Source organism: Haliotis rufescens, unplaced genomic scaffold (genome assembly GCF_023055435.1).
Source record: "Haliotis rufescens isolate VD_foot unplaced genomic scaffold, xgHalRufe1.0.p SCAF_3, whole genome shotgun sequence".
Lineage (NCBI taxonomy): Eukaryota > Metazoa > Mollusca > Gastropoda > Lepetellida > Haliotidae > Haliotis > Haliotis rufescens.
The window spans coordinates 18,713,595-18,738,611 of NW_025964001.1; the positions used below are offsets into that span (position 1 = coordinate 18,713,595).

General features: G+C 40.5%; 2 protein-coding genes across 2 annotated transcripts; both read right to left on the reverse strand.

Annotated features, from left to right (window-relative positions):
• Positions 1–379: 379 nt before the first annotated feature.
• LOC124137036 (bile acid-CoA:amino acid N-acyltransferase-like) lies at positions 380–8,527 on the reverse strand. The gene is made up of 9 exons (XM_046503140.2): positions 8,456–8,527; positions 7,629–8,000; positions 7,088–7,357; positions 5,349–5,518; positions 5,042–5,155; positions 3,715–3,800; positions 2,520–2,595; positions 1,777–1,981; positions 380–1,374 (listed from the first exon to the last, which is right to left on the reverse strand). Exons 2-9 carry the CDS (start codon positions 7,954–7,956, stop codon positions 1,241–1,243), a joined length of 1,383 nt encoding a protein of 460 aa, XP_046359096.2. The 5' UTR covers positions 7,957–8,000; positions 8,456–8,527; the 3' UTR covers positions 380–1,240.
• A 2,427-nt stretch (positions 8,528–10,954) lies between these two features.
• On the reverse strand, positions 10,955–21,301 carry LOC124137037 (bile acid-CoA:amino acid N-acyltransferase-like). The gene is made up of 9 exons (XM_046503141.2): positions 21,196–21,301; positions 19,417–19,759; positions 18,617–18,886; positions 17,627–17,796; positions 16,683–16,796; positions 15,915–16,000; positions 15,301–15,379; positions 13,245–13,449; positions 10,955–11,104 (listed from the first exon to the last, which is right to left on the reverse strand). Exons 2-9 carry the CDS (start codon positions 19,754–19,756, stop codon positions 10,983–10,985), a joined length of 1,386 nt encoding a protein of 461 aa, XP_046359097.1. The 5' UTR covers positions 19,757–19,759; positions 21,196–21,301; the 3' UTR covers positions 10,955–10,982.
• Positions 21,302–25,017: the final 3,716 nt, after the last annotated feature.

Sequence of the window (25,017 nt, forward strand, 5' to 3'; positions counted from 1 at the left end):
TGTTTCCTTTGTCGTCTTTCACCTCACCTCACCTCCACATGCTTATGTCCGTATAAGATAAAAAGAATGTAGTTACCCATGATTACCGATGATATAGGGTCGGTGGTGATGCAACATCAATCGGTTGCCTGGCACAGACTCGAGTCTTCATAGGTCGCCGTGATAATGGTGGAATATATTTTCGCACAAATGAAGTTTTTCGGTTATGTGTACATTTAACGAACTCCACACCTTACTACAGTCTAATGAATGACCCGTGACGATCCGGGGTAGAATAGGTCTTCTGCAACCCATGCTTGCCGTAAAAGGCGACTATGCTTGTCGTAAGAGGCGACTAACGGGATCGGGCTCGCTGACTTGGTTGATGCACGTCATCGATCCCTTTTGCGTGGATCGATGCCCACGATGTCAATCACTGGATTGTCTGGTCCACACTCGATTATTTACAGACCGCCGTCACATAGCTGAAATACTGCTGAGTGCTACGTTAAACAACAAACGAACACACGAATGAGGCTTCCCTTTCGCTTTGAGGCAATGTAAATTACCTGTTGTTTGTTCAGTTTCTACACTACCATGGTTTTCGGACATGCCGGTTCCAAATTATCATTGTTGGTAAAGCAGAATTGCTCCGATTAGTCGGAAGGGGCAGCTGATGGTTAATGTAACATTAAGGTTTTTTAACTGCCTTCTATTATCAAAAGTCCTTATTGCCCCATGTCCGGGACTTAGACTTTTCAACCGTTATTCAAAAATGACAGAAATACCATTATGATTACCATTTACACATTGTGACGCTACAATTTACACGCAAATTTGCATTGTCCCGTCTAATCACCCTCCTTATCATTAACGACGATATAGAGGTTTCTACAACTGATAAACTATATTACCTTCACACTTTGCCGTTAGTAGGCCAGTTGTGTCAAACCATTAATATTAATATTTTGTTTTGAGCAATGATACTGAAACGTGTATAATGTGTATGTTTATATTTGATTTTCCTACATGTTGACATCGTACAAGAAACCGGACGCTGAACCACTAGCAACCTGTACATGGCCACAACTAAATGAAAACAAGGTAAGTGTTCCAGTACTCTTGTAAAACGTGTAATTCTATTCTCTACCATTTTGTGTTATGTTGGCTTTGTAACGGAAGAATACACATGGATGAGAAGGCAATCAACTAGCCTCTTGTACTTGGTGATCAATAAGCATTACGAAGTTCTAGATATAAGTCACGAGTCAGCATTCTTTCCATCAGTACTCCTCCTAGGCAGGTTCTTGTTGAAGTGTTCCAGGATTCTCTTCCAGGAGTCTTCCTGGGCTTCAGCAGTAGCCTTCATCTCTCCCCCAAACAGAAACAGGGTTTCTAGCAAGAACAAGATTACAGATGTCTCTAAACTCTCATGATGATATGAAAGAAAATATAATAATCGATATGGTTATTTATACAGACAGATTCACATTACATGCAGCTCACAGACTAACGCTTCTTATCCAAGTTTGCAAAAAAATAGAATTAGAATTCTATGCTACACATTATGATAAATATGGCGGAGTGCATTACTTCCTACCTTCAAAAAGACAGTTGTACTTCCCTAGGATTTCGTCTTTTAATGTATTTCGGACTAAAAGACTGGATTTAAAAAAATATTAAAATTTGGAAATGACATATGCCTGGCTCCGTGGAGAAGAAATACTATATTGATATAAAGCATGTATATACCTTCATTCTTTCTTATGGTGGTTAAGCTGGTTTGCTACAACTTACCCATAGTTTCGTCCAAATAGTGTTCTTTACACATGGGTGCATAGGGGGGTTCTATAATGTGACCAGCCCCAGGGTAGTACACACCCTGGATGTTATGCATCTTGTCCCTTGGGATCTTTTTAAACAGCTCTCTGTACAGCGTGGGAGACACTGTTCTGTCATCTTCTCCAGTGATCGAGAGGACCTGGACATCCTGTCTCCATATCTTAACAATACCATACTACGTGTTTTCTAATAATTGAATAAACATTCTAATATGCATTTGGAAAGCGATTGTGGTTGGTGAGTCAGAGGTTTAAAATCACAATTATCACCTCTGATTGAAACATGTGATTTTACGGCCACATAAAATGTTCAAAAAGTGCATCGCCCAGTACTTATGATGGAATTGGGCAACAGTTAACCAGGTTCCTTAGATTAACAACCCATACGTTTTGCAATGACAAACTAGGTTACCTGTATTTATCTCATAATTACTCCTCCATTGTAAGAAACAAAATATAACAATAGAAACCGTTTACATGAGTAATTTGAGGGTACCCTCTGACCACATAACTTAACTAATATATAAATTGCATTTTAGTACCACACACGTTTTCCTATCTGCGGGGATACCATGTGATATTCTATGGACTCTTAGTTTCCGTTAAGATGAAACATCCACTGACAACAGTTTCAACATAAACGTGTATTATATATGGAAAGAAAGTAGCTATATATTCTCAAGAGGATATTATACTTACGGGGAGGATAGGGACATTGTCCATAGTAAAGTTGAAAGTGGGTGTAAAGTACTTATCATCCTTTTTCATTATGGCCCTGTAAAGACGTTATAGACATTACAAAAGTTGCATTAAGAAATACGAATCAGGCATGGTGGTGAGGTGAGGTGAAATTGGGTTTAACGTCGCGTCCAAGATTATTGCACTTATATAGCGACGTGCATGCACGTGTATGTGTGTGTGTGGCTGCTTGTACTAGTCCGGACTGATGCCGATTTATAGTGCTAGCTCACTGAGATACTATGCCGCAGTTTAACATGAATACCCAACTCAGGCACAGTATACTGACTCCGAGCCGACCAGTCCTTGTTTTAGTCCCTTAATGCCGAGCGCCAGACAGGGTAACAACAAGTACAAACTTTTAACGTCTTTTTGTATGACGCGGCCCGGGATCGAACCCTGGACCTTCCGCTCTCCGGGCGGACGCTCTACCACAAGACCACGGAGGCGGTCGAATCAGGCATGGAACTTGCAAGGTATTGTCGATCAATCAGTTGATGTTGGATATATGGCAGCTTTAAACATAGTTCAATAAATAGGCTAATATAACACTGATAGGACAGTCCAATAAGAGATAGATAGAAACGATTAAGTTCAAGAACCGACCACTGAACATGGTGGTGGTGATATATATTTTCCAGTATTTTATGGAACAAATTATTTTCGACTTCCATCCCAAAGACGACCTAATGATCCGTCACTAACTATTTTTCTCAACCCACATGGCCAAATGGGTCCAAAACAAGAATCATAACAAGTGTGAATTTGGATTTTAGGCACAGAACGAGCGGATCATAGCAACTTAGCAATTTAACACTGTCAAACGAACTGCAAAAAACACACTGTAAACAAATTTGTTATCATTCATATTTCTTCGAATCATTTGATTCCCTTTTATAAGGTGACTATGCTTGTCGTAAAAGGCGACTAACGGGATCGGGTGGTCAGGCTCGCTGACTTGGTTGATGCATGTCATTGATCCCAAATGCGTTGATCGCTGGTCATGATATCAATCCCTGGATTGTCTGGTCAAGGCTCGATTATTTACAGACCGCCATCTTATAGCTGGAATATTGCTGAGTGCGGCGTTAAACAACAGACCAACCAACCAACCAACCCTTTTATACATTATTTCAGAATTGGTTATACAACATACATGTATCCTTTTATTCGTTCTCCGTTGATATCTTGATCTCGCAAGGTTGAAAAAGGTAAACCGTTTATTGTTGTGGCAGCTGTAACCTGAAAATATATTTTGTGGTGTGTTTTAATAATTTCAAAAAGTCAATGCCGAAGAATAACAGGTGTCGAAAATATACCAGAACAGATTCCATTGGATATATAAGTGAAAATTGTGACAACATTTATATGATATGATCACTGAAAATCAATGAGGACATCAAGTGTTCGCGAAAAGGGTATTTGCATGTCCTTATCTGTTGGTAGTTGCGGTAAAATAAGTGAATTAAATAGTTCAGTGAATTCTTCTGAATGCTTTCCATAACATCTCTTGAATAAAATGTACATGCTCTAAAATACCTTTGCCATTGAGTAATGTTGACTGGCGTCTGATTGTACATGGATATTGCTTGACTTGAAGGGAAATGCATTACTGGGAAATCATATTCCCTCTTGTACAGTTTCGTACAGAGGCTGCCATTGTTTTCCATTTCTATGCTGTTTGTTTGTTTGTTGTTTAAGGCCGCACTCAGCAATATTTCAGCTATATGACGGCGGTCTGTAAACAATCGAGTCTGGACCAGTCAATCCCGTGATTGACATCATGAGCATCGAGCCACGCAATTTGGATACGATGACATGCATCAACCAAGTCAGCGAGCCTGACCGCCCGATACCATAAGTCGCCTCTTACGACAAGCATAGTCGCCTTTTACGGCAAGCATGGGTTGCAGAAGACCTATTCTACCCCGGATCTTCACGGGTCCATTTCTATGCTATGCGAAGACCCAGATAAGACATTGAATGTGCCTTCTCAGTTGTTTCTTTGGTATCTAATTCTGCTGGATAGATGATAGAAGATTGTTGAATCATTGTTGAATGACATGAGGTCATCAATATATCTGAAACTGATGTCCTGTGAGGGAAATGAAGTTTTAAAATATCCGACATTTTTTCGTGACTATTTCTTTCAGGCAATAGGTATGTATACAGCGAATATATACACACTTTGATCTACAAAGTGTCTGTGAAGAAATCAAATATATGCATAGATAGATAGATGCATACAGAAAACATATGTTGTCTATCAAATGCACTGTCATCTGTTAGCAGAACTGGGCATCAGCGGTTAAGGATACAATTAATGGATTTACCATGCTACAAGCATTTGTGTTTTGCGCAAAGGACACTTATATTTTTACCACAGGGTTTTTGAATGAGACGGTTTTGTACAGATTGACGACGGCAATGTCCAATGTAACATAATCAGGTGGACGTTCGGGTGTGTTAAAACAGTTTCAAACCTTAGGACAAAAGGAGACCAGCATGTTTGCTACTGCTCCGCCAAAGCATGTACCCATCACACCGATACCACCAGGAGAAGCTTGAGGGTGCTGACTCAGCAATTCGGCTGCTTCCTAGAAAACATAATTAAGAAGAAGTTTCTTTAACTTCTTTCACATCACAGGCGCGAGAGGGCTATACTGGTAGTTACAGTTTGTTGTCTAATCACAAAGTGCTACATAAAGGTATAACTTGTTTAAACATTTGAACTGAAAGGTGAGCACACAAGTGTTGTCTCAAATCCTTTTGATATTTAAAGCAGCTCACCTGGAAATAATCATAGTCAAGCTCTTCATAGAAACGTGGTAGCCCGTTGTACTGAAGGTAGGCCAATGCTAGAGTCAGAAAACCTCTCGAAGCCATAAGAGCAGCTCTGTGTTCAAACAAACCACCAGCGCCACCAAAGATATCAAGGACAGCAGGAAATGGTCCCACACCTGGCAAAATAGCAAAGACAAAGTTGGATTGGTCTGTTCTTGTAATAGGTTAGTAGTAGTATTCATTTAAGATTCAAATTTAATTCAGAGGAAATACTGATAATATAACAATGTATCTGTATTTGTCCTCAGAATCAGGTTCAGCAACAAAATTCAGAAATATGTATTAGCCTCGAATGAATTATTTTAACTGCATAATCACAGGGAAAAGGACAATTGATATCATTTTCAACTGCTATTATCACCCTTAGGTACACTATAGTTATACTATAAAGGTATTATGCGTTGTAAAGATGTATGTGCGTTTGCGTGTGTATGCGTGTGCGTATGGGCGTGTGCGTGTGTGTGCGAGTGTACTTAGCAGAACTTTGACTTGGCAGCTCACGATGTAACTTCGGTTACTTGTAGCTGCCAAGCCTCACTATACAGCTACCAACCTATAGGACATGTAATCATGGGTGACTTCTCTATTATTGACAATAACGATGTTAGTCAGTTATTCCAATATGGACCAAAATATCGTGAGCAGCCTCCTACCATTTGGATCACAACTTTCATTATCATTATCATTATGCATGATGTCGAAGCATATGCCAAAGAGGAAGAGGAACCTGTTGAATGTCTTTCAAAATGGGTTAAGTCAGTACGTGATGTCACTGGTAGAATTCACAAACTGAAAAAGAGGAAACAGAATTGGAATGCACCCGTTCTGCCCCAGTCAGCTGTCACCCAAAGACTTGCTGCTCTACATGTAACGTTTGTAGTTGTTCCCACTGACACGGAATCAAAAAACATAATCATTATATGTAAGCATCATTAATTGTTTAATCAAAGAACTTGGTATCAGTGATATATCAAGCAATGTCACATGACAAGCCAGTATGGTAACTGAGTAAGAAAACAACGCATCAGCACTACAACGTTTGGCATGAATGTAAAACCTGAAGATATATTATGTCCATTCATCTTTTGTACTGGATTCCATAGCTCAATTCAAATCCGTACAAAGAGAGATATATTGCTGAGTACAGCAAATGTACCACCAAATCCCTGTCTCAATGATTATTTTCCGAGGTTCAGGACAATTTGTTAAAACTGTCATCAAAAGTAAACTGAGAAAACAATATTTGAAATTCTGGACTTCCTTATTGATAACATCTATGTAAATTTTGGGGGAAACACATTTAGGCACGAAGTATAGGCGCCAAATATTGCTCCCCTTCTTGCTGATCTGTTTCTTATGCATATGAGTCAGAATTTCTGCTTGGAATTCAAAACAAGGACAAACCACTCTCCATAAGTGAAGAGGTATGATCGTCAACTTTCCTTTATGTTGAGTAATATTCCAACAGCTCCGGCCTTTCATGTTTACATTTCACAACTTTTGAGGTACCATCAACTTTGCTCTTGCGACTCTAGCTTTTCGCGAACACCTGGTGTCATCTCTGTGTAATAGAGATCATAAATGCATGCTCTTGACATAAGCGGGATCATTCACTTAACTTTGCGTGACAGGTGATTTCTTGTGAATATGGTAAGGGTTTTGTTGCTTTTTTTTATTTTGTTTACCTGAAGGAATGAACATTGTCCCTCGTAAACGCTCATCTCTTAAGGGTACTCTTCGCACTCCCTCTCCTAAGTACCATCGTTTCACCTGTGTTGTAGCCATCACACCTGACGAGTTACTCGTTGATTGGATGGATTGCAGATGAACATGATTTAAGTGTGCAGATATTGTGATGTCATATGGAACAGTGACATCTTTCTTCAAGAGACGCGTGGCTTTTCTGTGTTTAGCAGATGGAACCATGGCCCAGAAAAGACCCATTGGTTCAACGCCTAATTAAAAATGAAAGAACTGTGTGAAGAACGTGATAAACCATTTGGTCAGGGTCCCTATATTTTCATCCGGTCGTAATTTTAAATAATTGAAATACATTACAATATAAAGAATACATTAACAAACACTCATGTGCGAAATGATACTACTATATTGATACAACTAGGAGTGCTTGCATATTCATTCAGGCGGCGAGCTTATCAGTGGATATGCGTTTTAGCCATGTCTTGACATTTAAATGGACACCATGTCAAAGTAAAATGGACTCACCACAAAATGAACCTCCTTCACTTGATTGGACAGTAGTATCCACGTCACCAGCCTGATCGGCCGTGTAGTGTGCGCAGGATACAAACTCCTTCCCCTCACCCATCAGAAGAGCAGAAAGTGTGATCTTCTGACGCCGCTGGAGGCCTGATACTCTGATAGACACAGGCTCATCTACCAATGCACTGAGAGGCTCTACTGTCAGAGTTGTGAACACTCTTGAAATGATTTCTAAACGAGCAACTGTTTGAGCAAGATACGGTCTTTGTGTCATTTTCATCATGAACAGGACTTGCTGAGGGAAACGTTTCATTGTGAAACTAGGCAGCATGCTTATGTTTCATGTATGTAACAGCCGCTATTTGTATAATTGCCCTGCGAAAAAGAGTGACATTGATAGGATTGCTACACTGGTTATAACTCATGCACATGTAATGGACACTCTGAGATATACCATGAGACTTATTACGTGAAATAAATAAAATGCAAATATTTGAATAATTCAATCTACCAATGTACTGAAAGGCTCTATTCTCAATGTTGTGAACACTCTTGACATGATTTGTAAACGAGTAAATGTTTGAGCAAGATACAGTCTTTGAGTGTTTTTCAACTTGAAAAGGACTTGCTGAATGAACTGTCCTCTCATTCTGAAACTAGGCAACATATGTTGCATGTATGTAACAGCCGATATGTATGTAAAATATACATACCAATTTGTTTGTAAGCATATGATGAAAAACCTGATATAGTTTAGGCTGATATTGCCATCCTTCACGCTTCTGAACATGATGAAGGTAGATTAAAAAACCGTAAAAGCAACTAAATACCCATAATCGTAAGAAACATCTGCCAGAAACGTCCACCATGCCATGCCTGCCCACTCCGATGTAACATAATACTGAACCCGCCTTACATATACCACCGTCTAGGCGACGTAAAGGTCAAGGTGGTTGATGTTGGGTATGAAGTTCTCAGAAGAGTCATGGGTTTGAATATGTAAAAAAACCTGAGCAAGATTTAACACGGTTATCGACATGCCTGGCATGAATCGAGCACTAGGGTCAGATTTTAATGAGATTGTCATGCATGCCTGCTAAGTTGCCATTTACTCGGTTGAGTCACACCTAGGATTATATACATCATGAGGACTACAGTACCGTGTCGCTCGACTTTTCTCCACACTGTGCAACCCGTAGTGTGTCAAGTACGTGACTTTCAGTTTCTATCTGCCATACCTAGAAATCGAGCTTTTGTAAAGTCACTGATAGTCGTGCTGGTATGGTGAACCTGTTTACAATGAATGCATCCATGACACGCTGTATCATTTGGTTGGTTGGTTCGTTGTTTAACGCCGCACTCAGCAATATTCCGGCTATATGACGGCGGTCTGTAAATAATCGAGTCTGGACCAGACAATCAAGTGATTAATATCATGAGCATCGATCGACGCAGTTGGGACCGAAGACATGTATCAACCAAGTCAGCGAGCCTGACCACCCGATCCCGTTAGTCGCCTTTTACGACAAGCACAGTCGCTTTTTACGACAAGCATAGTCGCCTTTTACGGCAAGCATGGGTTGCTGAAGACCTATTCTACCCCGGAATCTTCACGGGTCCGTTCAGAGTCGTACTAATATATGATATAGACTTTTCACTTCCAAGTTCGAATACCAGGACACCATACATGTAATGACTTTCAGAACAAGAATGGTTGTATATGCTATGTGATATTTACTATTTCAGCTTTAAGATTAATTAATGTAACAATATATTCCTTTTATGGTCAGTGAGATATCAACCAAGCATTCAGATCAAATCCCATCTCTGTCTCGTTACAATAAAGAAATACCGTTAGTCTCAAGATTTCAAGTTCAAGGTCATACACGTAACTCAAGGTCAGGATCCCACAAGCAGCGCTGCATAATGGCTTTAGGAGACCCTTTGGCGTTTATATAAAAACGCACTTGGCACTTTAATAATCATGTGTAAATGCCCAATGTTTTGTATGACATAACGTGCCAGTTTTCAAATCTGTTTGGTTCTAAAACTGTTGTGTCAGAAAAATAGTGTAATTATTTTGTCATGATTCTTAGTGGTACCAAATCAAACACTCACAGAATACCGTTAGCTATTGTGGGTAGTTTTTATTGAGTGGCATGTCCACGGCATATTGTGCTCCGGAAACGAAATGATTTACATACGGACGGACGGACGGACAGACAGATGAAGCGTCGACTATACCCCCCGACATTATGTGCCTGGGGGATAAACACAATTATGATGGTACAAGCGTGTTGCAAAGTGTTAGACACGGTCTCTCTACTTCGTTTTGAAGCAATAACGAAATAGAAATAGACAGATTTTGTATTTTAATCAATAAATAAACGCCGGGCATCAAGTACTTGTTCAGTGATAATTTATCGAAGGCAATTTGATTGTACATGTAAAGGACAATTTGCGTTATTTTAGGTGTCCTACTGACAAGTATAAGGGGTAATATAAAGAAATGTATTTGGGGGGAAATCTTGGCAATATGGTTTAAAAACATCAAAATACATCACTGATTAAGAAAAATGAGGTTGACAATTATTAAGGTCAAAATTAAAAAAGGAAAAGCGGTAAAAATATGTTGAGCCCTGCTAGTAACTACACATGTACCGAATACATTTTGAACAATAAGAACCGAGTAATGGCCATAAAAGTATTTCACATGTCTGTCGTGGCGGAATTATTACAAATCGGATTCAAAACTTTGGAAGCATTCAGGTAGAGCATCAATGGCGGGAACCTGCATGTTTCAGCTCCATTGGTCTTGGCCATTGGTCTTAGGAGTTATTACTCTAGACGCCGACACGGACATAAGCTCACGTGACTTTAAGGTCAGGTGAGCTATAAAGGCATACACTATTAGAGATATTTGTTACCTACTACCGTGCAGGGATTTAATAGTGGTTGCCAAACAGCCATACATACATTTCTTTTTTGTCAAGGCGACTAACAGGATCGGGTGGTCAGGCTCGCTGACTTGGTTGATGCATGTCATCGATCTATTTTGCGTGGATCGATGCCCATGATGTGAGTCACTGGATTGTTTGGTCCAGACTCGATTATTTACAGACCGCCGTCATATAGCTGGAATATTGCTGAGTGCGGCGTTAAACAACAAACAATCAGTCACTGGTGGTCATTTTCATTTTGAGATATAAAAAATATACCCATGCTTTCGACCACACAAGTAAGCAGCCGATGCAATTAATTGTATATTTCTTTTAATAAAGAAATAAGTTTACATTGAGATCACAGACGAGATTAACAACTCAATTATGTACAAACATCTGTAATAATGTTTATTTCCTAAAGTCTATCAGTCTTCCGCCTCGGCAGGTACTTGTTGAAGTGTTCCAGGACTCTCTTCCAGGAATCCTCCTGGGCTGCAGCATGTCCCTCCATCTCTCCTCCCCACAGCATCAGTGTCACTAGTGAAGAAAACGTTGTGTAACCACAAAAGATGGAATTGTATTGTGTGACCATTAGGATGTTCTCTCTCGTCTTTTATACATTTGTCACGAGTAGATTGAAAGAGATTTGTTTCCATTGTTCGTTCTATACAGAAAACAAAAAAATACCGTGTGCAATAAATGCAAAAACTAAAACCTCAAATACACATTGAACGACTACATACTTATCCAAAACAAGAGTCATCGGGAGATGACATATTCCCCCGGTCTTGTGCAATTCGGAAATGAAGTTTAGCTACTTGCACCCCTCTTTTGGTTCATTGCCATTGGATACATTCAGTTCAGTGGAGAATAAAATGTTGTTCAATGCTGTTAATCCCAATTCATCAAATTTTCAAATCGGGTGGAAAATGTCGTGTTTGTTATAATATACTGAACCGCAAAAGAAACGTCACCATGCATAGATATTGGAGAAACCTTATTTGTCCAAACACTGTAAACATCCTTTGAGACACATTTAAAAGATGAAACTTGGCAAAACTGATAATCAAGGTTGAAATTAAAGTGTCAAAAGTTCTTAAAGTGAAACACAACACTAGTCTCTGAGAAAATGGCATCACAAGTCACTATCTCGTGTGTCCGCCATGTGCATTGATGACTGCCGTGCAACGTGGATGGATGAGGCGGTTGATGAAGGCCAAAGGCACTTGAGCCCCCACTCTGACGAACGCCTGACGCAGTTCAGCTGCAGTTGTCGGCCTTGGTCGGACGTCATTCAGCCGTCTTTGAATCTCGTCCCACAGGTGCTCAATGGAATAAATCGGGACTGAGGGCAGGCCATTGCATGGTTCTGATGCCATTTTGCTGGGGGACGTCTCTTGTTGCTCTCGCTTTTTGGGCACGGGCGTTATCATGCTGAAACTCGTGGTTGCGGCGACGTGCCAAATGAGGTATGGCGTGTGGTCTCAAGACTTGATCAATGTACCGAGCTGCTGTGACACCATTGCCTCTCCCTGGACCGATGTTCTGGAAGACCACAGGGCCGGCCCTCTGTGCAAGACCAATTCCACCCAACACCATGATGCTCGGACTACCCAACGAGTCTCTCTCAACAAGCATCCGAATAAACGCTTCCCACGGCGTCGCCAGACTCTCACTCTGCCATCTGCTGTTGGTACCGTTGCTGGAGCCTGTATATGGTCCTTGCGTGGATTTGAAATGCATTGTCTACTTGCCGGGCGGTTTGTCCAGCTTGCAATCGTCCAAGGGCTTGGTGTCGCTGATTTCTTGTCAATCTTGGCATGTGGTAGCAATTCAATAACGAATGAATGTTATCCGATCTGGGTGGATTCTTATAGGGTAAGAAATGGGGGAACGCATGTGCATTTCAATTTGCACGGAACTCACGTGTATCGGGTTACCATGGCCGTTGCCGTGATGCGTTTGGGCGATCAGTTTTATTGTCATCTGCTTTGTTTTTTTTATCACCAAATTTAATTTTTCCGGACAAGGTAATGTTAAATTTTAGAAACTTTGACAAAATTTACCCAGATATTTAAATGACAACTTTTCACGCAATCTTACGTGGTCTTTTGCGGTTCAGTATATAATGTTTGATGTTTTCCAGTGTCCTTGAAAGTTCAATGTCATGAGTTCGAGTCCAGTGGGATTAACCTCAAACTACACCAGTATTTACTGATGTTTACGTTTCTGGAGTTGTCATCTCCACCGGTACTGATCGCCTCGATCCCCGGCCGCGTCAAAAAAGGGATGAAGCAAGGGTTGGTCGGCTCGTAGGGCTAGCACTGTGTAACCGGAAATATTCCGGACTAGTACAAGTAGAGCGCACGCCCTGACGCTCGACGTTAATTTCCATTTCACCTCACCTCATGCGGGTACTCGAGGGTTTCACCAAGTAGTAAAAGTCCATGACCTGCATCGTTTTGAGCTTCCCTCCTACATCAAGTTGACACTCCGTGATGTGGTGTTAAACAAAACTCAATCACTCACTTACCACTGACATCTATTACCCTCGTATATTTAGCCATCATCCGTGATGACCGTCTTAAAGACGAACTCCACATAAAAAGGCACACAAAGACAACATGTGTGCATAGGTATTCTCTTAACGGAATAACACGGTGATGAACATCCTTACCAAACTGTTCGTCCATGTAGGAAGCTCTACATAAGGGTGCATAAGGTGGCTCAATGAGATGACCAGCTCCAGGGTAGAACACGCTCTGGATGGTGTGCAACTTTTCCTCTGGAATCTTCCTCACCATCTCTTTGTATACTGATGACGGCATTGCTGTGTCATCTTCGGCGATGATGGACAGCATCTGCGCCCCGTGTCGCCATACCTGCACAATATTAAGGTGAGTGAGTTAGAAGACTTAGATATCACCCCTACTGGCACAAGGCTACCAAGCATTGTTGTCATGTATTGTATATTAAGAGCTGTAACCGTGGCAAATTATTTGCGACGCATGACTCTACTTACTTATTTAATTTAATGGGCTGACGTCATGTGACGCTGATCAAATTACCCCCCCCCCCCCCCCCCCCACAACCCCAACCCCACACACATACACCCCCCCCCCCCCCCCACCCCCCCACCCCCCCACCCCTAGGAATGTCTGTCCCTGGCCACTGAAATAGGCAATCTTTGAAAGGTTAACATAACCACACCAGGAAGGCATTAGCAACACACTGCAGTACAACAGCAAGGTCGCTCTTGCTTCTTCTTCCGCCATATTCGTCCCGCGGCGACGCCATGTCAGATCAAGGCCCCTCGCCCAAAGTGTTACATACATGTGTCAGCTCAGCCCCACAATGCACTTGTAGAATGTTTAGTGTCCTGATCACGTGATTACACTGTTTGTTTGTTTGTTTGTTGTTAAACGCCGCAATATTCAAGCTACAATAATCAAGTCTGGACAAGACAATCCAGTGATTGACATCATGAGCATCGATCCACGCAATTGGGATACGATGACATGCATCAACAAAGTCAGCAAGCCTGACCACCCGATCCCGTAAGTCGCTTCTTACCACAAGCACAGTCGCCTTTTACGGCAAGCATAGGTTGCTGAAGACCTATTCTACCGTGATTAAACCGAACAAAGGGTATACAAAATCATAATTATAAATATATTGGATGATCACAAATGTACGGATAATAAAATGTAACATCCAAAACAAAACAATTTGGTGGTGTTCTATTATGAATATTATATTTTTTTCACTCAAACGTAAGGCCGCAGGCAATTAAACGGAACAGCCTGTCGATTATCCGTGTTGGAGTATTTTCCATTTTCGTGGGCGCTTATTACAGAATATCTATCAAAACACACAGTTAATGAGGGGCGATCGGGTAGCCTAGTGGTTAAAGCGTTCGCTCGTCACGCCGAAGACCCGGGTTCGATTCCCGACATGGGTACAATGTGTGAAGCTCATATCTGGTGTACCCCGCCGTGATATTGCTGTAATATTGCTAAAAGCGGCGATAAAACCATACTCACTCCCTCACACAGTTAATGTTAAGATCGGCCTCTAAAAATGTAATTATTACATTTGCTCTTCCCCCATGTTTTGTGTAATAAAGTACGGCTTTGCCCTGAACTGTTAAAGCGTCATAGAACTCGGACGCAAGAAGCCTGTACTTGTTGTGAGTGAATGAGTGAGTGAGTTGAGTTTAACGCCGTTTTTAACAGTATTCCAGTTATATCGCGGCGTGTCAGCTTAATGTGGGAGAAAAGCCCCAAGTGAAGCAGGTCTCAGACGTTTACCACTTCGGTGAAACCCACGAGCACGGGTATGATGCTGACAAACCTAGAAACATAATCGGGGCGAACCGGGATTTGAACCCACAAACATAGGTTTCTGGCGTGCCAAAGGGACGCACAGCGAATCACGGCGCCTTAGACGACTGGGCCACCCGTGCCCCCTCACCTGTAGTTGTAATGTACATAATGACTGTATTCTCTCTCTCTCTCTCTCTCTCTCACACACACACACACACGCACGCACGCACGCACGCACACACACACATTGTTTACGGTATACACACTGAATGCATCTAGATAATGCTTGGCTATAATTTCTACGTTATACACACCAAATATATGATGATGATTGGCTATAATTTCTACATATAATACACCATGGAAGTATCATATTGATTCTTGGCTATACTATCTACATATACCCACCGGGAGTACTTGAACATCGTCGTTGTTGAAGTCGAAGTCGGATGTACAATACTCATCGTCAATCACTTTAAGTGTTGGCCTGAAAATATTTCAAATACAGACCGTCAACAGGTACTTGACCTGTGTCGTGAAGGTTATATCATTTTTTTTAACTTTTTAACTCCAAGACAAAAAGAATTAAGTTTGTGGCGATAAATTGATGCTACAACAATACTGACATAAAGGAACTTTGCTTTGTTAATCAAATACTGTAAGTAACGTTATATGCGTTATTTAGCAGTATTACTCCTATCATAGGACTGCCTTCAAATATCATAGACAACCAAACAGGTGAAACAGGCAATCAGTTGTGCAAAAAAGGAGCTGCATCCAGTTGTTTAATCCAGGTAACAACTAAAAATTGACCTTTGCAGACAGGCATTAATCCAAGTACTGTCCATAATGTCCAACCATTGCGACCGCCCGAAACCCTGTTTACTCGTACTTCTCGACAAACATTGGGTATTTGGGAGCCTTCTGTCCTCATTTTGACAAATCATGGTACAAATGTATACGTTTAAGAAGGGGCAGCTTATTTGAATTTACTTTTAATTTTAAATACTTTACACACGTACGTGTATCCTTTAAAACCTTGTCGCTTCAAACCTTGGTCATTTAGTGGAGGAAACAGAGATCCATTTATCGATACTGAAGCCGTTACCTGAAGATGCAACAGAAAATGTTTTGTGGTTGCTGACATACATGTATATGTGGATAAGGTGTCCAAACAACCAACTGCATCTGATAGCCTGAAGTTCCCTTGGTGTGCACCCACTCTCAGTCTATATTTTAGTATACCTGTCGCAATGTGATAAGAGTTTTATGTTGCTCTGTACAATGGTAACAGTTCTACTGCACTGTAGCTCACCTTGGATTAAGGATCCGAGAACAGATTAATGGTGATCAGCTCTACAAACTTGAAACAACGTCGTAACATTCCCACAGAGCTTTCTGGGCCTCCTAACTTCTATAGAGAATGCATTTTTGAAGTTCAAATTATTTAAAAATGAATTTACATTAGAAGTGACAAATGATTTGGAACCATTTTAACTACCGTTGATATCCTCATTGACAGAAACCAGTATATACCATTGGTCCATGTTTCAACTTCAAATGTCTAACCATATCAGAGAGGAAGGTGCAGTTTGCTGGTATGTTATCATGCACACACACACACACACACACACACACACACACACACACACACACACACACACACACACACAGAGTGTTCTGCTTTGTAAAGTAGAACTGCGTTCTGAGTTTCAGCTGACACAGATTGTCAATGATCAGGTTTATAGCATATACTAACATATAGAAATTCATAAAGAAGGAATTCGTACCTTTGGACAGAATGATGCCAGCATGTTTGTGATGCCACCTCCGAGAGAGGTACCTATCACACCAATACCTCCAGGGGATGCCTCTGCATGTTGACTTAGCCATTCCGCAGCTTCCTAATCACAGGAGCAGGGTTTTAATGCCATTGTCAGCCCGACTTCGGCCATATCAATGTGTATGGTGTAGTGGTGGCTTTGTGAGTGATCGAGTGAATGGTTGAGTGAGTAGTTGAGTGAGGGTGGTTGAGTGAGTGAAAGAGAGAGTGCAAAATACGAATAAATCACGACTCCTTGCACAAATCAGTGGTTAATAGAATGAACAACGACCAACATCGTCGGGCTTCTATGAAACACAATAAGACTGGTCACACATTGTGATCAGCCGTTGCTCATTTTAGTCGCCCCACGGACAACATGACAAGTGGAAATTACCACGTGTGCATTCGGGCCTAGTGGCTGAGATGTAGGGTATAAGTGAGGCAATCGATGCAACCAGTGTCCTAGCTGGTCCAGGCTCGCTGACTTGGTTGATGCATGTCATCGATCCCAATTGCGTGGATCGATGCTCATGATATTAATCACTGGATTGGCTTGTCCAGACTCGATTATTTACAGACCACCGTCATATAGCTGGAATATTGCTGAGTGCGGCGTTAAACAACAAACCAACCAACCAACCAACCTAGCTGGTCCAACCTGGTAAGTGTACGTATTTGACACACAATTATCACTCAGTAGGAAGACGGGACCTTTTCAAGTCCCTGAACAGTGCATACTCAGCATGCACAACTACAATACGCAATGAGTGAGAAGTTTCCACTCTTGAAGGAATGGTCAGTAAAGGACTTTGTGAAGGTGAGGTAACATACAACACGAAACACGATCTGTGATAACAATTGAACAGAAAGGTTTTCCAGTATTATTAGGCCTTACTGAAGTTAACTTACCTGGAAATAGCCATATTCAAGGTCGTTAAAGTCGTTAGGAAGTCCGTCATATCCTAGGTAGGCCAGTGCAAATGTAAGAAATCCCCTGGAGGCGAGAAGGGCCGCCCGAAATTCAAATAGACCCCCTGTGCCTCCAAACAAATCAAGGACAGCAGGGAATGGTCCGACGCCTAGAACATTAAGCATTCTTCATGTTGGGATATACTAACATAAAATAATGAGAGTGTAACTGAATTAAGCATTTTAAAACAAATCGACATTTTTTATCAAAGGCATCAGTCTATACTGACAACGAGGCTGTCACCAAGCAATAACACTTAAGAGTTTTTAATGTTCGTTTGTTTTATCCTAGGTTTATGAATGTGTTAGTGAATAGGTGATGGTGAATTTGAGAAGAAATAGACATTTATTGTGCGTTTTCATATTTCTCCTCACTCGACTCAGCGTCCCTGTAATGACGCAGTCATCAAGAACATTTTACAAAATTGACAAAGAGGTGGGGTGAAATGGGGTATAACGTCGCGCTCACGTGCACGTACGTGTGTGTGGCTGCTTGTACTAATCCGGACCTGTGACGGTTGTACAGTGCTAGCCCACTGAGATACCATGACGGAATGTAAAATGGATGCCCCACTCAGACACATGATACTGACTTAGATCCTTGTACATGTTTTACCTTCTGATTGCATGGCGCCAGGCATGGTAACAAGAAGTGCCATCTTTCAGCGCATAAACTGAAGAGGACATCCTAGGTACCAAATTTTATCTGACTTCGACATTATGACAAACGTTCTTACCTCAATTCATGCAATGTAATAGATTCGCATCATAGCTATAAACGATCATTTGTGCAATAAAAGTTTTAAAATGAGTCTTCCTGAAAAATCCGATACGAGAAATGGTTGTTAACATAAAGCACAATGACGCAGACAAAACACTTAACACTGGCCAGCATATAGCAGAGGTCATATGTACGTATTGCATGTTTACCTAAAGGAATGAACAGTGTTCCTCGTATTCGTCCAATTCTTAAAGGGAGTCTTTGCACTCCCTTTTTTAAGTACCACCGACGCACGTCTGCAGCAGCCATTACCCCTGACGTGCCACTGGTTGCTTGGATGGATTCAAGGTCCATACGACTAGATTGCACCGATATTGTGACGTAATACGGAACTGTGATGTCTTTATTGAGTAGGCGTGTTGTCCTTCTGTGTTTCACCGATGGAACCATGGCCCAGAAAAGTCCCATAGGTTCAACACCTGGAACAATGTTATCATTTACTATTATGAATAAACTATTCATCGCATTGTTTGCTGTCAATTCCGAATAAGTAGGCGTTGGGCCTCCATAGTCTGATACCAATGATTTTTAGATAGATTTCAAATAAGTGCTAATATGTATCACTGAGAAAAATATTAATATGTCAATGTCAATTTCCATCACTCACTGGACATACTAACCAATATTACATGTACAATCAAACAGAAAATTACGTTCGTCAGCAGCGCTGCTCGAAAGAAAGAAATTATCATGGGAAAATGCTATTGAAAAAATGTTTTCTCTTAAATATGTATGAAATAGATACCTATTTCGCGTCTTTCAGACGAGGTCAAATAATAAACTTGAGCCCTGATCACAAATCCCCACAAAGTGAGACATTGACATATTAGATGGTTGAGAAAAGTGGATACAAAATAGAAATTGATGTAAAACATCTGAAGGCCTGTTATATTGTTCTACTGTTCGTTCTAGATGTTGATGGGACTCCTGCCAAGTGAAGTACGCTCACCATTAAAGGACCCGCCTTCACTTGACTGAACAGCAGTGTCCACGTGACCATTCTCATCAGCTGTATAGTGTGCGCAGGATACAAACTCCTTCCCCGCACCCCTCAGAAGAGCAGAAAGTGTGATCTTCTGATGCCGCTGAAGGCCTGATACTCTGATGGAGACAGGCTCATCTACTAAGGCATCGGTCGGTTCTACTATCAGAGTAGGGGGTGAGGTATTCAAGGATAACGCTCTTGAAATGACTTGAAGTCGACGGATAGATTTGCAATGGAATTGTTTAGAACCGTCCGCCATGTTCAGCATCGCACGTGCTTGTAAAAACTGCAGGGCTTTTCTCATTTTCTAAAATGGTAAAACACAACCATTTGGTATCTCTAGTTGTTTTACAAAATTAAGGAGATTTATAAGCTTGACATGCAGTAGAAAATGTGTCCAAACAGTACGTCTCTTCTTTCAGAATATAAAAAGAAACTGTCTGTCTTGAGGAAATGACGGAAACATAAAATATGACACAAATACAGCCTCCAAGTCGAACTCTGCAATCAAGCAATCACTTCAATACTGTATATGTATTACAATTGATTAATACTGAAATTATCTGCAATATAATGGAGATGACCAAAGGTTAAAAGCGTAAACACTATGTAAAGTATACATACTTCATTAGCTTAAGTTTGAACACTATTTTCAGCTCTTGAGGAGATATTAACATGCTGACTTTCCGAGTTTTAAGGCGAGTAGTATTGGCAAAAATCAATAAACGCCTTGTGGTATTTGTGTCCATGTAATTCTCTTGTTCACGAAACTGGGAATAAACGAAGATAAGTACGCCACGTCTTTAGCTGTCAAATCCAATGCAATATTCAAATTATAAAATATCATGTGGGTCCAAACAGAGCTCGAGATAATCTGTGTATTTGCGTAAAATACGCATTACATAAACTGATACGCAGACAAATCAAATCCTATTGTATCAAATGCACAACAAAAACTATAAATATGCTATTTAAATATGTATATAAAATTACTGCGTATATTACAATCATTAGATAAAACGGTTGCGTATGTTACAACAGTTAGATAAAATGATTGTGTATCAGCCGATCGCAAAGTTCACTTACCGACGGTTACATTCGGAAAAGCTTGTGCGACAAACATACTGATAGATGCCAATTAAAAAGCACATCCTATAAATATTTTTTTCACATATACTTTTCCAGAAACGATTTTCGGCAAATGTACAATGACGATTGACGGATAACAAGAAATGCAGAAGTAAACTGCAAATAAAGTCGCAATCCGTTTTAGTTACTAATTCCTATTTTATAAATCTAGAAACTGACTATTTATCATTGTCTAGATCCAACAAAACTAGCAATGTAAGAACAATAATGAGGAGTATAATCCATATAAACAACGTAACATACAGCATTACTCAGTCAATACATTACCATTGAACTCACGGTTCGTTTCACACAATTCCGTATTTCATATAAACAAATATAGGATACGCTTTTCACATTTATTTCAACATTATCCCTCCAGTTTATTCTGAGTAATAACTGATTATTATACCTGGCACTAACATCCTCTAAACATTTAACAGACTGCCACAAGATTTTCCTAAAGACTCCATGTGTTGCGACCTGACTCGACTCAGACTTAGATAATATGGTCTCGTGGTCAAGCGTACTCTCAACAGGAAGTGTTTTGCAGGCTTGACAAGCAAGGTTATATTTCGTCAACATGTCTTTATGCTTAAGCAGTGGTCGACTTACATAAATTCCAATCAGATGGGGGTCGTCCTCAGTTCCAAAGAACTGAAACCAAACATCAGATATCCCCGAGAAACATGACACGCACGGCTTTTCTGGGGCGCACTGGTTTAACTACGGAAACCCGTTTGCGTCACAATTTCTAAACCTTGACTTATTCACAGGCAAGCGTAACTGCTAGTTTGTCCTAATTTAACACTCATAACGCATAAGCTAATAGCCTATTATATATGCCCTGTTTGTCTTAAAAGATGAAACTGTGCTGATGTTTATTTGTTCGGATTGATAGCCCTTTTTTTATTTGTATGAAAATTTTAGAAAATTTTAAATTTTAAATCATGTTTTATTGAAGTTTTATGTACGTTATGTTATGTATGTTTTATTTTTATCACTGTCGGAAATTTGCAGCAGTTTGAAAGGGAAATTAATATTAAAATTGAAACCCGCACCTTTTGTTTCACACTGTTCCGTCTTGATAAGTGAATTGTCCATCTGTAAAACCATCAGGTCCTTATCATAGCAGATGCGGGGGCACGGGTGGCCCAGTCGTCTAAGGCGCCGCGATTCGCTGTGCAGAGTTGCGTCCCTTTGGCATACCAGACACCTATGATTGTGGGTTCGATTCCCGGTTCGCCCCGATTATGTTTCTAGGTTTGTCAGCAACATACCCGTGCTCGTGGGTTTCACCGAAGTGGTAAACGTCTGAGACCCGCATCACGTGGGGCTTTCCTCCCACATTAAGCTGACACGCCGCGATATAACTGGCATACTGTTAAAAGCGGCATTAAACCCAACTCACTCACTCACTCATATCAGATGCAGGCTTTTATATTTTATATAGTGAGTAAGTGAGGTTGGTTTTACGCCGCTTTTAGCAATATTCCAGCAACATCACGGCGGGGGACACCAGAAATGGGCTTCACACATTGTACCCATGTCGGGATTCGAACCCGGGTCTTCGGCGTGACGAGCGAACGCTTTAACCACTAGGCTACCCGATCGCCCCCTTTTATATTATAAATGATGGCATTTCAGGTCTATAGTACAAAGACTGCATAATGTAGTCTTTGCTTTAATGATGACTATCAATAATGTTAATGTTTATTTTAACGCTGTGTCATGATTTGTGCTTGACACTATATATATAATCTTTTCTTGTGTGTGGGAGATACGTTTCCCTTTAACAGTGAGTGAGTAAGGTCTTACGCAGCTTTTAGCAATATTAAAATCCTAGCGGGGGACACCGGAAAACGGGCTTCACACATTTTCCCATTTGTGGAATCAAACCCGGGACTTCGGCGTGACGAGCCAACGAATAAATTACTAGACTAACCCACCGCCCCTTTCCCCTTAACAAATGTATTTAGGGTATATGAACAACATGTGATACTCATCGTCAATGCTGTCCTCTCAAAACAGGGCATAGTGCATACAAATGATTTTAAGCACCCGAGCGCCGAATGTTTATATCGTTTAATGCACAATGGAATATAGTGAACGTAATTTAAAACGGGATATTTTGACTGAAAAATATCTCTCTGTACGGAGGAAGCTCTTGCATTTATAATATGTATTTAAATTTGAGGCCTTTTTAATTTTAAAGACCAGTCTTGCATGCCCACATCTTTCAACCCTTGTTTAAACAGATTTATGAAATATGTATGATCGCCAATTTCTTGTACGTGTAAAAGAAAAGTCGTATAAAACTAATACATGTCTAACGTATCACTAATCTTCCATCTGAAAAAGTATATATGTATGTATGTGTTCCACTGGATTATCACTTCACACCTATCTCTGTGGTAACGGCACGGCCTTACCTTCAAGGAGAATAGTGAATATAACAAGAAAATAATATCATCGATATACAAAACATGTTTGTTTGTTTATTAACAACGCACTTAGCAATATTCCAGATATATTAATGTGGCCTGAAAATAATTGAGTCTGTACTAGACTAGTGAATTAAATTAGGAGTGGATGAGTTTGGTTTTAAAGCCGCTTTGAACAGTATTGCAGTTATATGGCGTCACAGGCCAAAAGCCGGATTTTCCACCTCAGAAACAAGCGTAAATACTGTAGGAAATGCGTACAATGATTTGCGTTTGTTACCCGATATGAACTTTGGGCGTTTATTTCATATGAAGACGCACCTTTGAAACGTGTGATCATCGTGTATATTGCCGTATGCACAAGCTCCATTGTCATGAATGCGATGCCCGGATTTGAAAACATTTCCAAGCATGAATACAAAATTTGATACTCAAGTCAATACTCGTATTCATAATGCATTTCTTTAGATTGTAATAGGTGCTGAAATGTCCGACTCCTTCCTAGGTTTACAAGGATTTGAAATATGAACATTTCCTTAGGTGAGGAAACATTTGTAAATTTTTAAATGTTTTCATGGCATAGAAAGTTTTCTATCATTGTGGATGTGTGTTTGTTATATTCAAGCTATATGACGGCGGTCTGTTAATAATCGAGTCTGGACAAGACAATCCTGTGATTGACATCATGAGCGTCGATCCACGCAATTGGAATACGATGACATGCACCAGCCAAGTCAGCAGCCTGCCCACCCGATCCCGTTAGTCGCCTCTTACGGCAAGCATGGGTTGCTGAAGACCTATTCTAGCCCGGATCTTCACGTGTCACATCATCGATATAGTTGGTATCAAAACTAATCAATGACATAGCATGTCTGTCTTCTTACCAATTACCAACAAATAAACATTTCAAAGCTAGGCAAGCATGGACACATCATACATTCTCAGGATCGAGTTTTGGTCTGTAATGTCATAAATTACATGGAGAAAAAATGGGATTAATAAGGGGTATGACATTGAGTCAACTATCACTGCTGTTAAGTTTCAACCTTCACAATCATTTGATAAATGGCATGACACTTTTCATTATTGCTCTCTGGGGTAAAATAGTATTCCATCTTTTCAGCAAATGTATTCCCTTCAATGTCACGAAACTTCTCAATTGTTGTCATCTTTTAAATTTACTGTCACCTTATTCACAGTCATCGGGTACCTCACACCAGCACGTACTTTTATTTGCTATTGTACAAGAACTCGTGGTTAGCCGAGACATGACAAACACACCTATCGTACAACTTGTCGCGGACCAACCGCTACCCCTTTCTCCATAATGGTACGCACCAGTTGGCCGACATCATACATAGTCATACAGGGTTCATTATCAGGTCACAACTCAACTTATCCTGGCTTATCAGTAGTTACATATGTAATTGAAATCAACTTACCATCTTAAATGGAATGCTCTACACAATTAAGATCATCTTTACATTTGATGAATCGAATAAGATTCAATAACATGAATGTAACATAAAGTGTCTTCTTTAAGTATGAGCCCATTTTGGTCTAGTCACTTATATAATTACTCATCGTCAACACTACACAGGTTTGTAAACACTACGTTACTCCTCACCCGTGAATACATACAGCTGATATGCATTTCAATACTGAGCGAGTGAGTTTTGTTTGACGCCTCTGTGAACAATGTTTCAGTTATATCACGGCGTGTCACCTTGGTGTGGGAGGAAATGGAAGCCCGAAATGATACAGATCTTCAATGTGTTCCACTTTTATGAAACCCACGGGCCCATGAATAGAACTGACAAACCTAGAAACACATTTAGGCCGAACATGGATTTAAACCTATAATCATGTTTCTGGCAAGCCATCGCCTTCACAACTCTGGACCTCTTTACTGGGAGCGGTTCGGGTGGTACCATCCGGCCTTACATCGAATCATTCTTTTCCTAACTTTATATCATGAATGGGTGAGGTTCCA